At 34.1% G+C, this 17,357-nt stretch overlaps 2 protein-coding genes across 2 annotated transcripts in view; one reads left to right on the top strand and one right to left on the bottom strand.

Moving 5' to 3' along the window:
* LOC134255825 (L-rhamnonate dehydratase-like) lies at positions 1–1,556 on the top strand. Its single transcript, XM_062738374.1, has one exon. The coding sequence runs from the start codon at positions 102–104 to the stop codon at positions 1,398–1,400; it is 1,299 nt and encodes a 432-aa protein (XP_062594358.1). The 5' UTR covers positions 1–101; the 3' UTR covers positions 1,401–1,556.
* LOC134255824 (protein FAM13B-like) overlaps positions 1,547–17,357 on the bottom strand; it is a 27,180-nt gene continuing 11,369 nt past the window's right edge. Inside the window, 27 exon segments of the mRNA XM_062738373.1 lie at positions 1,547–3,713; positions 3,860–3,914; positions 4,035–4,136; positions 4,353–4,532; positions 4,534–4,607; positions 4,740–4,817; positions 4,906–4,989; positions 5,233–5,316; positions 5,721–5,896; positions 5,984–6,065; positions 6,168–6,226; positions 6,391–6,452; positions 9,980–10,042; positions 11,051–11,110; positions 11,523–11,649; positions 11,763–12,084; positions 12,222–12,303; positions 12,425–12,477; positions 12,580–12,727; positions 12,876–12,968; positions 13,182–13,235; positions 13,540–13,694; positions 13,900–13,989; positions 14,294–14,417; positions 14,717–14,900; positions 15,332–15,541; positions 16,913–17,108. Coding sequence (XP_062594357.1) covers positions 3,645–3,713; positions 3,860–3,914; positions 4,035–4,136; positions 4,353–4,532; positions 4,534–4,607; positions 4,740–4,817; positions 4,906–4,989; positions 5,233–5,316; positions 5,721–5,896; positions 5,984–6,065; positions 6,168–6,226; positions 6,391–6,452; positions 9,980–10,042; positions 11,051–11,110; positions 11,523–11,649; positions 11,763–12,084; positions 12,222–12,303; positions 12,425–12,477; positions 12,580–12,727; positions 12,876–12,968; positions 13,182–13,235; positions 13,540–13,694; positions 13,900–13,989; positions 14,294–14,417; positions 14,717–14,900; positions 15,332–15,541; positions 16,913–17,108 — 3,066 coding nt within the window. The 3' untranslated portion in view covers positions 1,547–3,644.

Genomic DNA, 17,357 nt, shown 5'->3' on the forward strand with positions numbered 1-17,357 from the left:
CCTCATAGAAATCTTTGCCGTAATATGTACTGTCACGGTCAGAAAGATAAAGGATTCTCATTCCGAACTGGCATAAAAGTACATTAAGCGAGATCATTGAAATGGCCACGATGGAAGGAAAAACCAAAAAAATCCCGAGGATAAAGTGTGTGAGAGCTTACGTCTCGGAGTCAAAGCCCGAGGACCAGGGCGCCGACTGTCATGATGTGGAGGATACTCACTGGATTAATGGCTACCCCACCCCTATAGCAAACCCCATGTCTGGATACGAGCAATATGCCTCCACTCGGAAATCCTGGGGGATCAACGCTCTCGGCACTCTGGTTGTGGAGGTGGAAGCAGACGATGGAACATGTGGAGTCGGCGTGACCATTGGTGGTGTCCCTGGCTGTTATATCGTGGAGAAACACCTCAGCAGGTTCGTGGAGGGACAGGATCCTCGAGATGTGGAGCTCATGTGGGACCAAATGTTCCGGGCCACCCTCAATTACGGACGTAAGGGTTTGCCTATTCAGTGCATTAGTGCTGTCGACCTTGCACTATGGGATCTGCTGGGAAAGCTAAGAAATGAACCGGTCTATGCATTACTGGGCGGGAAAACGAAGCAACGTCTGCCAGTGTATTCTACAACTGCTCGTCCAGATATTGCAAAACAACTGGGATTTGTTGGCGCAAAAATTCCATGTGCCTATGGACCAGCCGATGGTGACCAGGGGTTAAAGAAAAACGTAGAAATATTTAAGAAATGGCGTGAAACTGTAGGTCCAGATTTCCCGCTCATGTTGGATTGTTACATGGCACTGAGTGTGCCTTACACTGTGAAACTAGCGAAAGAACTTGAACCCTTGGGATTGAAGTGGATCGAAGAGTTCTTGCCGCCTGACAGCTATGAAGGTTACAAAGAAGTACGAGAAGCCTTGCGTGGTTCCACAGTTTTACTGACTACAGCGGAACATGAGTACAGTCGCTATGGATATCAACAACTACTTAATTCTAAATGTGTGGACATTCTCCAACCAGATATATCGTGGCTCGGCGGAATCACGGAAGCGCGCCGAATCGTCGCCATGGCGTCGGCACATGACGTGTTAGTCATTCCCCATGGATCCAGTATCTATTCGTACCATCTACAGTACGCCTTTCGTAACTGTCCTCTAGCAGAATTCATCAACCTTAGTCCGAAAGCTGATAAAATAGTCCCATATTTTGGCGGGTTATTTCCAGACGAACCCTTACCCAAGGACGGTTTTATCGACTTGCCGGATCGGCCTGGGTTTGGCGTGACTCTGTGTAAAGACACATTGGGTCGACCATTCCCACGTTCATCTGAAGAATCTAGAGTTCAGGCGCAAAGGAATGCGACGTTCAAGTCCACACAGAAAGCGCACATGCCATTTTGAAACAATATGCGATTGTTACAATTGTGAAAACTATTTCTTTAGCATTCTAGGATGATTTTTTTTTACAGGTATCAAGTAATATAACTGTGTTTTGCTTGTACGGTGGTGGTAGAGATATGTTCAAATAAATGACAATCAAACTTGGAGACTTTAAAACAGTTTAATTTTGTCATAATATATATGTAACAACTTTAACAAAAGAACATGTTAATCTGTACAATATTCACAACAACCAACTCCGAGTTGTAACATTGTCATCAAACCTTGGTAAATGTCTATCAAAAGTATCTACCATACAAATACCTCGCAATGCCATACAAAAATGGAATGTGAACAGTGTGTTATACCTCACAGAGAAAATCCTGGTCAAGATGTTTGACAGACACACAGAGTTTTGTTCCCTCTCAATAAATTCACACAATTTCTCTTATTTCAATTGTAAATTATTTACATTATATAGCTTTGCTGTCATATCAATGGAAAAGAGACCAAATTCTAATCCTCAGTAAATTTTGTAAAGGTTTAGCAAAAAAATAAAAACATTAGAGTCAAACCATGTAATATCTTGATGGGACCAAGGAAAACTAGAAATACATGTGTATTCAACATATTGAGCATAAAAAAAATAAAGAAAAAGTTATTGGGACTTATTGGTTACTTTTGACAAATCCATGGTATTTGAGACATCCGAGTTTGAGATAGCTAAGTACAACTGTCCCTCATTATTAGTCATAATCAGACAGGGAAATAGTTCTAACTTCAAGTAATTTTTGTTCAAGGGCATTACAATTGTATCACAAAATCAGTCTAACAAAATATATGTGATTTATAGAATCTTGCTAAGATACTTTTGACACTTACTCTAACAAGCATTCTAAATTGAGAATTAAACTTATGACTAAATCCCCACCCCCACAAAACCAAACACTACTACACTGTATATCCCTCATTTACTTTTTCTTTCATAAACAATGTTGCAACTTCTGAAAATCACATAGTATACATAGCACTTTCTTAGCACTGTAAACTTGTAAAACTAACTTCAAATTACAAAACTAACCTCAAATGCTCCCCATCTTAAAAAAATAAAATAATAATAAAACCACTGCCATCTTTATGGTGTAGAAACATTCAATCTAACAACTGAAGTGGTTTGGCAACATCTATCACGGGAAACCATTCTGTGTCATTTATACAGGTAAGTTTAGTAACGTCTCTCATTCTGGTCCTACCTTTAAATCGTACTACAGCATCACGTACATAATTATCATACATATTCACAATGCCATTTGTATTATCACTTCAGAAGTGACCTTGAGGGGTCACTCAACATTTTACAAAACATAGAGGACATCCACACTGTATAAAATGGAGACGTTTGGTGGAATGTCAGGTGAGCAAAATCTGACTTAACAAGATTCTTGGAGTATAGGATAATTTTCGTGAGTGTTTATGCATTAGATAATATTCTTGTAGGTAGTATGTACATATATTATTATAGGTCATTTTCTTGAAGTATTAAATTTTCTTGAAATGATGGGTAAAAGTGGCAGAAAATATTCAACTATGCTTGTATATATTTAAAATATTCTGCAAAGCCAGATCTAATAACTCAACACCAGTGACATCACCATGAATGACTATAAAGATAAAATAGAAATAAAGAGTACATGTACATTCTCAATGTTTCAATGCATTTTTTTCTGTTTTTCTCATTTGACCTGAAGCCTAGCATTCATGTTACATGTACTATTCTTATATTAATATGACAAGATTATAGAAAAATACAGAGACTAGAAGATTATATACATGAAAATAAATTAAAGATTTGTTACTGGATGATTCTAGGTTTATGAAGACATTATCAAGTTTTTAAAAAAAGTTATTAAAATTGTGAATATTACTTTGGACGGTACTGCATATAAAGCTTGTAGCAATAATAAACAACATAATCTAATTACCAATATACCCATTTGTATACACAGTTTAAGAAAAGACTGAACATTAAAAACTGAGCATACAAGATAATATAACCAAAGCAACAATACAGCAACCTCTGTATTCAAAGTTACAGCACTATTTCTGTCAAATCGTCCTCTCCATGGACTCACTCTTGGTCATTGCAGTGTTTGACTAGATACAGTTTTCTGAGATGAAACTCGATTTCTTTCCCTGACAAGGTTTCTATGAACACTGGGATCATCCATCGACTCATCATACATGAGCCACTCATTGACAGAGCAGTCAGACTTCATCTGTGTTCTGTAGCTTTGATAACAATGCCTCCAGCAGTTTTAATTTGGCTTTTACTTGCTGGAAAAAAAGATTAAATTCCTGGTAGGATTAAAATCCTAAACAAAAAGATGAAATATATGTATATTTGTTATAACAGAACTTGATAACATGAACAAGAGGGAAGTTAAATGAATCTGTTTTGTTTATAAGATGATAATTGGTACCTTGTAACTTGTGTACTCTGTCTGCAATGGTTCTCTATCATCTCGCTGTACCTTCCTGTAAAGGTTGAAGGTCAGAATATTGAGAATATATATATGTAAACTGAAAGTGAAAGGGCACAAACAAAACATACATACAGTAAAGCAGTTTCAGTTAAAAAATCACACAAATGCATACCTTCCATTTTTTTGAAAGAAATCTTCTTCAAAGTTTCTTAAAGTCCTGCGTATTCTTTTCTTCTCTCCCTTAGACCTCATCAACTCATCCTGAAGCTCTGGTCTGTAAACAAAATGTAAGCATACTTAACACCTGGAGTAAATACCTTTTTCAAAAATAATATCTACAATCCTTTTGATATCCATGAGAGCTTGGCATGACCACTTTTACTCTACATTACAAATATAGATGCAATTAATTCCAAATGGATAATTTCCTGATACTTTCTCAGAACTGAAGGCCAAACAAGAACAGCCAGACCGATAATGTCATACTTACATTGACATTTCGTGGAGATTTGGCTCCTGGTTCTGGTTGCCCTCCTCCTCCTCTTCCTCTGGCAGACTCAGTTTCCTCTTCACTTTAGGAGAATGTTCCTTCCTTGTCACTTCCTTAGACACTGGTCGCATGGAATCAGGGAGGACAGAAAAGTCTCTAGTGACAGCAAAGTCCATCGTCCATTGTCCCCATACCAGACCCAAGGCCATCCTCAAGGTCGTCATAATGGGCTGTGGGGATCCGCACCGAGGGGCGCTGTAATGATTCCCATTGAAATTCTAAACTTATAGCACATTCTTTTTATTGTTCACCAATCAGTTGTAAAATCAAATAGGAAAATTATCTTGTTATTGTCAATCATTTGAGCATATTGATTATACAACTTACATATGGGTTTTGGAAGTCTCCCTCAAATTCTATTGGTCTATCCTCTGGCACTGTTTGTAGCTCATTCTTCTCTCGTGGCTAAATAAAAGACACATATAATGTAGAAATTTTTATTTCATCACATCAATCAGGAAACTGTTCTGTATACTTTTATTGATACACTTACAGAATTAGGCTTTGACAGGAGTCTCTTAATTTTCCTGTATCGGTCATACAAAGGTCTCATCAAATCCTTCTCCTCCCTTGTTTTCTATGATTAAATATTCACAAAAAATAAAAATATTGTAGCATAAAATCAATTATGCAGAAGGAAAATATCGAAGCAAAAAATTAATAATGTTGCATAGAAATAATATTTGAGCATAAAAATATTGTACCTAAAAATGAAACAATTTGAACCATCTGACTAGACACAGTAAATACTCCATATTTGACTTGTTGACAATTTCTTTGTTTTTAACTTGATATGAATTTTAAGATTCCTACAACTTACTGGTCTTCCATGAAGATTTTCAAAATGAAGCAGGGATTTCTGAACTGCCAACTTTTCATCTAAAACCTGATCTGTGGTCATCATCTGGCAAAGAAAACCAAGTCCTATTCAATGATTTGTTTTAACAGTTTTTAATAGAATACGTTGAGATGCACAAGCCTGTGATACCTAAATGTTTACACAGACATAAATCCACTAAGCCATGATTTAAAACAGAAAAGCAAAGGTATCATCTAAGAACGTGATGCTTTGAGAAGTTATCATTAATCAAATTGAGAATTGCAGTAGATGTGACAGTTGTATAATTTGTTGTCTTTTGTTATTCTAAAGAAAAAGTAGTTACAAAATTTTAATCAAACCATCAAACTTGTAATTGAATTATTTTAACAAGTCAAGTACAAATTTTTAGGCCTTCATCCTGTTTTATTCTTATCCATCACCCTTTACTTGTAAGAAACAACATGAATTATAAATTTCCTGTTCATTACATCGACATCCTCCGGGCGTCTGGCGTCGCGTCGTTTATCGCCCAGTTTCAGCAGGATGACGTTCAGTGTTTGTTCCATTGTAGGCGGCAGTTCTGGTGGCTCTAGTCGCTCTCCGCTGGAGGATGCCCCACTCCCATGGCGACTGCGGTTTCCTATCTCAGCTTCCTCCTTTAATCCTAAGCAAAATGATTAAATATGGTACAAAGTATTGCCAACATTGCTATATTTTGTTAAATAATCTAAAAACATATAGTAAGACTTACTCTTTATCTCTCTCTTTGCTTTTGAGATGTCATTCATCCACTTCTTGATAGTGGGCTTGCTAGCTTTGTCTGCTAGTGAGGGCTTAAAAATAATACAAATTAAGTTTGTAAAATTTCAGAATAAATATTTTGATTTTGAAAAGATTGTCAAGACTTCGTTGACATGTGATTTCTATTTGTTTACCTTGTATCCATTTTCCTTTTCAAAGTTGTCCTCAAAATGCTTCAGTTTTTTCTTCAAAGCTATTGTAGAAAACAATGATTCTAAATCACTTTCAATAATTTTTTCTAGAGTCAATTGAAAATTACATTTAAATTTTTCCATCTGTGATAAATTATATATTCTTTAAATACATGTATATGCTATTTGTTTTAGCAATAAATTCAATATTTTATCTTAAACATACCATGTAGTTTCTTGCTTTGCTGCTTTATTCTGCTTGTTACGTCTGTTTCCATATTTGCTGAGCTGCAAAAATTTGAATAAAGTTGGCTAGACAAGTGCTTTCAACTACACCCAAACTAAATGAAATTTAGATCTTTACTGTTTCCCAGTTTGTTATGTCATGATATAATAAACATAGGGAGCATATCAAAGAACTAATTTTAATGAGATTGACTTATACAGTACATTCTACTTCAAATCTTAACCTCATCATGTTACAACAAAGCTTACCTGTGTTTATAATGATCTTGGTTGATGGGTGGAGACGGTGCTACATCAGTATTCATTGGCACACTGCAAAACATTAAAATCTTAATTTAATGGTTTAAATTCAAATTTAAAGATAAGTACAAAATGCTTCACAAATTTAGTCACTGATGTTAGATAGGAGAAAAATAAAGATTTTGTAGCATGTACCAAGACTCGAAAAGCTTACTACCTCAAAAAACGAGAAAAAGATGATATTTGTAAAGTATTTTTCACACAAACTAATCCTTCCAAGAGCTCAAATTACAAAGAAATTACACTTCCAACACATGAAATACAAACTAAGCCAGAAATAATACGTTTTAAATAAAAGTTTTACAAAAAAAATTGACACATGGACACACAGACACACAAGGGTAAAACAGTATACCCCCTCTCCTTCAGAGCGGGAGTATAATTAGATCTTTATTCTGCTTACCATTTTGTTATATTATGAAATAAACAAGAGGCCCATGGGCAGCAAATTCACCTGAGCAAAGAGCAGCTAATTAAACAATGCTTTTTATTGTAAAGTCAAAAGTGCTTAATGTTAAACAGGCACATATTGTGTTAGAACAATAAAAGTATGCATGTACATGTAGATAATATATAAAAATTAATTGTAAGATTGATTTGCAATAGTTTATTAGAAATCCTTGAAAAACATCAACCAAAAACCTTGTTGACAAAAACCCTTTGAACTTGGAATACAATGCACACTTGTATATGCAAAATTTGAAAAAAATACTTTTATATATATCTAATGATTACATTCAGATTTTTTTTTCCATGAATCCTAACACATATATCTTTTAAAAATTAAGAAATTAACTGAATATAATCCATAGTGATTTTTATATTATTATGCACATTTACAGAATAAAGGAAAATCAGATATTTTTAAAGATTTTTTAAAAAGGGAGTTTAGTGACGGGTGCTAGAATTGTACACTTTGTTGTGGAGAAAATGCTCAGGTTTGTTCTTCATGAGTAATACATGTAAGCGATAAATTTAATTTTTCGAAGGTGATTTCACGCGATATCAACATAGGATTATTTTTTGTGTGACATAACAAAAATTATTTAACTTTTGAATTTTGATATCTTTAAAAGAAAAAACTTTGGGGATATAATTTGACAAAAGTTAAATAATTTATGGACAATTATTTCTCTACGAAAAAAAACGAAATCTATTAAAATTATGAGTGAGAGCTGTAGAGTGCCATATCACCTGGCCTAGCGGCTTTAAATCTGAAAAGTAGTGGGATGACCAATCATGGATTTGCTATTTTTTAGAAAAGGAATTAAAGATTTTTAAAGAATTTTCTATATATTTCTATGTAAAACTTTGTTCGGATAAATGTAGCTAAAGACCGGGGGTCATGATTTGAACAAATTGAATCTACACTACCTGAACATGCTTCCATATTAATAATAGGATTTTTATATATATCGATTCATCGCCATTTTCGCAAACCGCCATGATTTAAGAACGTTTTTCCTGCTATATAAAATTCTCTGTTATAACGCCAAGTTGTTCCGCCACCCTTTTCAAACAAAATTTTTAAGTGTATTTCGATATACCGCCACAGGTGCGTGTGGTCATGAAGCGCGGCTAATTGGTTACCATCCCTGTTGTAAAGCATGCAAAGGCAGACAAGGTACATGCAATTAAGTAATTAATCAAGACCTAAATAAACAGAGATTTTAACATGGACTGTTATAATAATTTTGTTTTCTATTTAATAATCTATCACGGCTTCGCCAGGAAAGCGGTCGTTGTTAAAGTACGCCGATAACTATATAATTTAGATGATCTCTGCTTTAAACATTGCAAAGTTTGCTGAAAAAATAATAATACGGTAAAAATTGTGAATGTTTAATTAACAGTGTTGCCATAAACAATAAATTTATTCATGAATTCATTTTACTTACTATCGGCAATATATCACGACGATCGACCAAGCATTTTTTTTTCAATAGCAGAACTCCAGATTTAAATGCACACCCATGTACTTTTCTTTATTTCATAACTGCATATTTTGTTTTAGCGAATTTGTACATTAAAAAATGACTTAAAGTATTTTCAACCAGAAATATGTTTTAATTATATACATGTACATGTAATAATAAGAATAGAAACGCTAAGAGGTATTTCTAAGAACGGTAACTCTACTTCTTGTTTTCCAGAAGATGGGAAATTCAATTCATCGCCAAATTCGTTATACCGCCATGATTTCTAAATTACAAAAGGTGGCGGTTTATCGAGAATTAACTGTATGATGAATAATGGCTTTGTCATTCTTGAGAAGAAGATTTTTAAAGAACTTTCCTATATATCTCTATGTAAAACCTTGGTCGGCCATTTTGGCCTGGTGGTTACCCCTGGGGGTCATGATTTCAAACTTGAATCTACACTACCTGAGCATGCTTCCATATAAATATGATGAATTATGGCTTTGTCATTCTTGAGAAGAAGATTTTTAAAGAATTTTCCTAAATTATTTTGTAAAACATTGGTCGGCCATTTTGTTAATACCCCTGATGGCAAATTAACCAAATGATTCAAAACTACCAAACATTTTCCATATAAATATGATGAATTATGAAATTTGTCATTCTTGAGAAGAAGATTTTTAAAGAATTTTCCTAAATATTTCCATGTAAAACATTTCGGCCATTTTCATCCTCTCTGTGTATTTGACCAAACTTGAATTTTCTTGAGCATGCTTCCATATAACAGAATATATGAATTATGGCTTTGTCAACTTTTGTTTTAAAGATTTTTAAAAATTTAATCCTATATATATCTATGTAAAACTTTACAGAATGATTTAAATCTACTTTAGAGTGTATAAGTTTACACAAATTTGAATCTACACGTTACCTGAGGATGTTTATCCATATGTTTCATCTTTCCTGGCACAGTGGTTCTTAAGAAGAAGATTTTTAAAATATATAAATTTTCATTAATTCCCAAGATCTCCCCTTGAAGAAAGGGCGTGGCCCTTCAGTGAACAAACTTTAATCCCCTTCACCCAAGGATACTTTGTGGCAAGTTTCTGAAATTGTTCTTGAGAAAAGTCGAAAATGTGAAAAGTTTACAGAATTTCCTGGTAATATGCACATCTACACATTGTGTCCTAAATATCTGACAAAATGTGATCAGAAAAGCTATGCAGCAGTTTCGGCTCAGGTGAGCTAAAAAGAATAGGGAGCAGATCAAAGAACTTATTTTAATGAGATTGATTTATACATTACATTCTAAAACTGATCTTAACTTCATCATGTTACAGTGTAGCCTACCTGTGTTTATAATGATCTTGATTGATGGGTGGAGATGGTGCTACATCAGTATTCATTGGCACACTGCAAAACATCAAAATCTTAGTTTAATTTAATGGTTCAAATTCAAATTTACAGAAAAGTACACCATCCTTCACAAATTAAGTTACTGTTGTTTGATAGGAGAGAAAGAATTGTAGCAAGTGTCAAATCTCAAAAATGTTTTACTTAAAAAAAAAAAGAAGAACAGGCAATATTTGTAATGTATTTTTCACACAAACTAAACCTTCCAAGAGTTCGAATCACAAAGAAATAACTTATTCAACACAAGAAATACAAACTAAGCCAGAAGTAATACTTTCTTTATAAAGTAAGGTTGCAAAAGAAATACTACAGAGAAGAAAGTTTTCTGGTAAGTTGAAAAAGAAACCTTATGGGAAGAGCAGTTAACTAAACAATGTTAAGAAATTCAAGCCATGAGTGCAAGAATGTTAAATGATGAAAAAAGCTCGTGTGAGATACATGTGTGTAACTAACAGCTAATTTGCAAATTTTGAAACAGAAAAAAAAAATCAAATAAAAAATATTATTAAAAACCCTTTGTACTAGGAATACAATGCACTCATGTTTATGCAAAGTTTATAGAAAAGTATATGTCTATGATTGCATTCAGATTTATGAAACAACACATTTATCTTTGTGCATAAAAACTGCCTTTCTTTCAATACAATAAGTTTGAACAATGGGGTATTTTACAAATAGTTTGATTGATTGTGTCATTCTTTTTAAATACTCAAATGACACATTTTCCTTTCAAAGTTTTTGCTTGATGGTCAATTATAAGAAAAAACACATTATTTAACTAACAATAATCTACTACTTTTTAAAACATAAATTCAAAATATGTCTTGTAATTACTTAAATAGTGTGCTCAGATATATACATTGTATTCCAATACATAGAGTTCTTTCAAGGAAAATTAATAATAAATTAGTAAAAGTTAACTAATTGTGCTATTTTTTTCCCTTTCTCTACATTAAGCAGGAAATCTGTTAAGAGTGAGAGTGTACATGGTGTAGAGTGCCATATCACCTGGCCGGGGGACTGCTCTGATAGGCACTGGGAGAGGGGGGAGCTTCTAGATCATCCCCACTAGAAAAGGAATTTAAGGTCACTAAATTAATCTATTGATCTAATATGAATGTAGACTAAGACCAGGAACAGTTTGCCTAATATTCCATAATTAGCACAGCTATAAACAATTAATAATAGGGATTTTATATAAATTAATACCATGTTAACATGTAAAACATAATCAATATAAACATGTACATGTCATTCAGTACTTTCTTTTCAGAGAAAAAAAATTAAGCTTATTTTTTCATACAGTAACTACAGTAACTATATAGATACCACTCTAGCTGATATCAAAATTCTTAATCTGAAAGACAACTGCTTCTTCATAAAGATGCACTAAGCCTGTAACAACTTGCTTTTAGATGATAACCTAATTTTGTTATTTTGCTATCATCCCATGCTGTCTACTCAGAGTTAACTCCCTTACTTGGATTTCCTTTTGATGAGTTTGTTACTGCGAGGAGAGATGACGACATCAGAAGTACCTCCCCCGTTAATGTGGGACTTGGCTAACTGGTAAGAGACAGACTGTCCTTTGTCTGCTGGGATTGGATCTGTAAACAACAAAGTTACAATTACTTTCACTTTTCTTCTGATTCAATCCAATGGAACAGTTTAACAGGAATCATTTTCATGATTCGATAAGAGTTTGATGAGAAGTACAGACCCGAGCTTTCGACATGTTCGTGAAGTGTAGACAGATCTAGTGGAGGAATAAACGGCTTCCTGGCATTGTTGGGTGAGGCATCAGGAGAACTTTTGTTCTCTGTGTGGTTGGTAAGTTCTAGGAAGGCCACGCGGGGTTTGGGTACAGGCTCCTTCTGACTGGGTCTGCTCTCGGGAAGGGAAGAGGTCTCCAGTTCTATGGAGGCGTTATCATTCCTAGACTGGTGGTTACCATCTGGGATGCCATCTTTCTCTTCTAAAGAATTACCACGAGACAGTCTACTCGGAGAACGGCGATTTCTAGGACCAGCAGGCTTCTTGAACTGATGTTAGGATAGAAAGCAAATTATTTTGTATTATTAACAATAGAGTATTAATACCTGATGGCAAATTAATTGTATGATTCAAAACTATGCAAAACATTTTTCATAAAAACACTGTAAAGAAATGTTCTACTTACTGATGATAAGGTTCCAGAATTTCTCTTCACACTTTCAAAGTCATCCTCTCTGTGTACACCACTGAAGTCATTTTCTTTTGTACTAAATACAGAATATATGTACCAATTAACAGCTGTTCAACTTTTGTTTTAAAACTGTCAAGAAAACTAATATACATGTATCTGAACTTACAGAATGATTTAAATCTACTTCAGAGACTAACCTGGTTATATCTGCTTCATGTTTGTATCCATTCATCTTCATATTCTGTTGTTCCTATAAAAATCAAAATACAAAATATAAACTATTCACAAGACAAAATAAATAGCCAATACATAAAAGAAGAAAACTATAAACAGCCTATCTACAAGTACTGACCTTTGACAGGGAGTTGTCCATGGATTCTGGCCCTGGAGGAGACTGTCTCGCAGACTTGGAGAATTTCTGTGCTTCAGAGGTATCTGTCCCACACTCAAACTGCTTAATACGGTCCTTCACTGGTATTGTGTTCTCCAAATTTTCTTTACTGAATAAATTCAATTTTTTGTGAAAATGAATGCTATAAAAAAATCCATTTCAAAAGTTTAATCAAGATTCAATAAATAACAACATCAACTTTTACTTTAAACTACAATAGATACAGTATATAGATATTTTCATAGTATTGTCCTTACCTCTCCTCCTCCTCAACGAAGGTCTCACACATACTGATGTCATCTCCAAACAGGTGCTCTTTTATAGACTTGGCTATAATGTTCTCTACAACTCTGTAAAACAGATACCATACATTTATACCTTCCTGTGTTTATGATATTTTAATACAATCTTCAAAAGAATTCTAGGAAAAAAGTAAAGTTGGACTGGTTAAATTAAATAGAAGAGTTTAAATAGATTTTGTTCGTAAGTTTCTTTATCATGTTCAAAACCAATCCTGTCAGGGTTTGGCAGGTCCTGTATACAGTGAGGGTATTTTGACTTACTCTGACGTTCTTGCTGATGGTAATGGAGATTCTATGATGCTGTAGCCTCCGTCACTGAAAGAAAAACAAACCACCTGTTTAATGCGCTAAAAGCTTCTATACCATGTCTACAGTTCTAAACATAAACCAGGTGTAAACAAAAGAGCTCCACGTAACAAGAAATAATTTGTGCATCAATGTTAACAAAGCAAATCATTTGTTCTCAACAGAAGAATTCAAACGATTTCATTGGTTATTGCATAAACAATTTAAGAAACACTTGATGTATTAAACATTGCACAACTTCTGGAATGACTTAACCACACATCAGAAAATTAAACATATGAGAGAAAACTATATCTTAGTTGTTTAGTCTTACCTGTCAAGCATAAATGGTGAGGCTCTGCCTGGGATTTCATCATCACTACAGCGTGGACTGTGACTCCGCCCCTGGGTGTTACTGGACGATTCCTCACTGTGGTCAAAGTCATCCATCTCTTGGTAGTGGGCACTGTCATAGGCGTCCAGTCTTCCCTACAGACACACAGACAGAGTAACATTAGAAAATGATGGCTATAAAGTACAGTGTATCAACAAATATTAACAGACCTGATGACCAAGGACTTAGAGTGCCTACCTTATTCTGCATGGTGCATCAGGCTAGTTTCAGTGTCTTTTATTGTGACCTTGTACATTGACCTCTGACACAATGACCTGATTGACCTTGGGTCAGACTTACAGTGTTCCTTGGCTTTGGGACTGGTTTGTACTCCTCTACTTGAAGTTTGGGAGGGGGAGGTCTGGGTGGGCCTTTCTGTTTCTGTTTAATCTAAAATAAAAATATTATATTGAAAAACACCTTTCCATCTATATTACTGTAAAGTCACATATTTTCGTGGGTCAACTTTTTGTGTTTTGAGGAAAAACTCTTAGTTCATGAGGATTTGATTTCGTGGATGAAGAATTGTTGAGTAGTTGTGTATGTAACATTTTACACATGAATTCATGGGTCTCTTCATGCCTCAAAAACAACGAAAATTTACCCCCACAAAAATTTGTGATTTCACAGCATGTAAAATAATCTTTTACTTTTTTAACTCATATGTATCCTTCAATAACAATACAGCACTTACCCACTCATTGTAAGGAGAGATTTCATTCTCCTCTCTGAACAGGGAATCGTACAGTGTGATGAATTTGTAGACAATCTGATTTATCTTCCCTTGATCTTTCAATCCCACGATTCCCTGACCACATCTGATGTAATAAATAAGAGCATTATCAGAGACATTAATATAGAGACAGTAAAATTACACACTAATTACTGTGATTACCAGTGAAAAAAGCCAACATTACATCACAAAAAGTAGGCTATAATTAACTCAATGTAACTATAATAGGAATCTTATTAAGAATTGCCAGTAGGACAACTCACAGTAAAAATACACACTTAATAGAAAATACATCATAATAAACAAACATTGCACTAAGAATTGTATACCAGTATTTCATTATTTGAAAAGTTTTCTCTTTAATTTCAAAGAAAACGGAATTACCTGAAGAGGTTTGGTCCAAAGACAATGGCTAAAGACATGGGACTCATTTTATTGGTTCGTTCAAACTGTGACACAACCACTAGGAAACGGATCAGGTACCTCAGCAGATTATATCGTACCTCGTCCAGCTCCGAGAGTTCTGCCTTCAGGGCAGATATAAAACCAGCTGGGTCATTTTGATGCTCTGTGAAAATAATCAAATCATATTACTCATATCTAATAATTTTGTTGCATCTTGTAAATTGCATTAAGCTCTATTGTCATAAATTACTTATTGTCTGCCTAGAATGAATGAATGTCTACATTTTTATATTAATACATATTATGAGGTTTGGTGGTGTGACTTTTGTCTGCAACATTTATCATTAATGATTATTTCAGAACATAAAAATTCCCTTTTATCCTAAAATGAAAACTCATAATCCAATCCAGATGTTCCCTGAACATTTTGATTCAGATTAATGAGATAAGTGAAGAAATTAGGCCCCAATAGATTGAATTTGAAATCAAAGGTATCAGCCCCAAAGAAACAACTATACAAAAACAAAAAATGCATTTTTTTTTTCCTTTTCAGCAGTTTGATTTTTTGTAATTTTATCCATGTCTTTTAAATACCTTCTTGAATGGCTATGAATCTCTGAGTCTTATTCTCTGGAATCAAAGAGCCTGGAATTTCTCGTAGAAATAACTTGAGTAGACTTGCCACTGCCATCAAATCTTCCTCTTCATAAAAGTCTGCATCCCCTCGCATGTCAAAACTGGTACGGTACTTCTCCACAATTCTTGTGCTGCCATTAATGCGGAAAATTCCCTCTGCTTCAAATCCTAAAGTGCATCATTAAAGAAAACATGTAATCAGAGATAACAGAGTTCACCTCAACAAATATTGTTTGGAGATAGACTAATCTCAAAACAGTTAAGTAGTCATATTTCCAGAAAATTATATGATGTGTAAGTCAAATCCAGGGGTCCCTTTTACAAAAGGAATTATGACTTAAGACCAAGTTTAATTATTCATATAACTTTTTAATTAACTTTATATCGAATATTATTTTAAACTTTTTGAAAAGAATGTGCTAAGGTATTTTTACACAGACAATTTCAAAGAAAATTATTAATTTGGCAAAATTTTGCATCATCCATGCAAGTTTGGTTCAAGTAGGTCTCATAGTTTCTTGGTCATGGACCTTCTCTTGAAACTTTAACCTGTTCACTCACCTGGAAAATGTAGGTCGAATCACACTTCTAAAGCAACTCTAATAGTGTGCATCAATAAATGTATTTTTTAGTGCAAAGTTGATTAGCATAGGGCTTGTAATCAATTTTGAAAGAAACAGCTCTGAAAACTCTAACTTTGGCACACATCTTGAAAATGTAGGTCAGAGGAAAGATCCAACATCTATAGCAAATCTGGTAGTGTGCACAGCATATAAAACCTTGACTTGTACAATGAAACACACTAGAAGCATCTTTCATGTATCTCTGATTAATATAGGACAAAAGAAGTACTGTAAATCACTTTTTAGGGTTTGTAATCAATTTTGAAAGAAATGAGCTCACGAAAATTTAATTGGGCACACGTATATAATGTATTCCTTACGATTATATAGAGGAATAACAACAATTAGTGAAAATTAATGTCTCGCTTATAAATGAAACACACTAAAAGCATCTTTCATGCACCTCTGATTAACACAGGATCTACAGTACATGTACTTGAAAAGAAATATGTTCCAAAAACTTAAATCTAGGACACTGATGCTGATAGTATAACATAAGCTCCCCTCAACTTCATTGAGGAGAGCCTAAAATCAAGTATCGTCTTAATTTCTTTCATATAAGTAAACATATACATGTAGTTTATTTTACTGAAACATGTCTCCATAGTCACTTATTCATAAAACACATTACATGTATTTTCAAACTCGTTTATACTTCTTATAAACATTATTGCACCAAACTAAGTAAAGTAAAATTATTTGCACCAAATGTTGAGAACAGTATACTCTAATATAAACAAGATTAGGATATAGTTCAAGATTTTGTACCTTTATGACTTTGTACTTTTCTGTCTGACTGCCATAAACCTATTAAGCACGAGATTTGATGACAATGTGAAATATATTGATCTACGGAACATGCAGCACTCCAGATATCTCTGTTCTACCTATTTGTTTAGTCTATGTTGTTACAAACCTTTATCTCGAATGTGTTCGCAGATTTTGCTGACTATGTACGGCACTGTCCCTCCTGAAGGGGACCTAGTCATCAGTTCCTCCAGAGGCACACCAAATGTCTTGTTCATATTCCCCAGTCCTTTTTTCCTCGTGCCAGGACTTAATAATTTTTTCATCTTGTCCACTGATGACATGGTTGAATTTCCAGTTTTTGACTGAAAAAAAAGTCAAAAGTAGCAAAATGTTAAAGCAGAGAATATTTCTGACAAGCCATTTGATGACAAATCCCAAAATAAACGATAAAACCTGACCAAGTTATCTAGCAGTTTAAGTAATGTTCCTAATTTTAGCTACGGTCTACTGATAACCAACATAGCATAAAACAATGTTTATGTAGATCAGGACAACATATTCCAATTAAACAATTATTTTTATTATCAAAACACGGACATAGCTTTCAAAAT

Source organism: Saccostrea cucullata, unplaced genomic scaffold (genome assembly GCF_032062105.1).
Source record: "Saccostrea cucullata isolate Sc308-1 unplaced genomic scaffold, CSIRO_AGI_Scuc_v1 ctg78, whole genome shotgun sequence".
Lineage (NCBI taxonomy): Eukaryota > Metazoa > Mollusca > Bivalvia > Ostreida > Ostreidae > Saccostrea > Saccostrea cuccullata.

Bases quoted from the DNA above. Each gene is read 5' to 3' on its own strand.
- LOC134255825 (XM_062738374.1), top strand. From the start codon at position 102: ATGGCCACGATGGAAGGAAAAACCAAAAAAATCCCGAGGATAAAGTGT.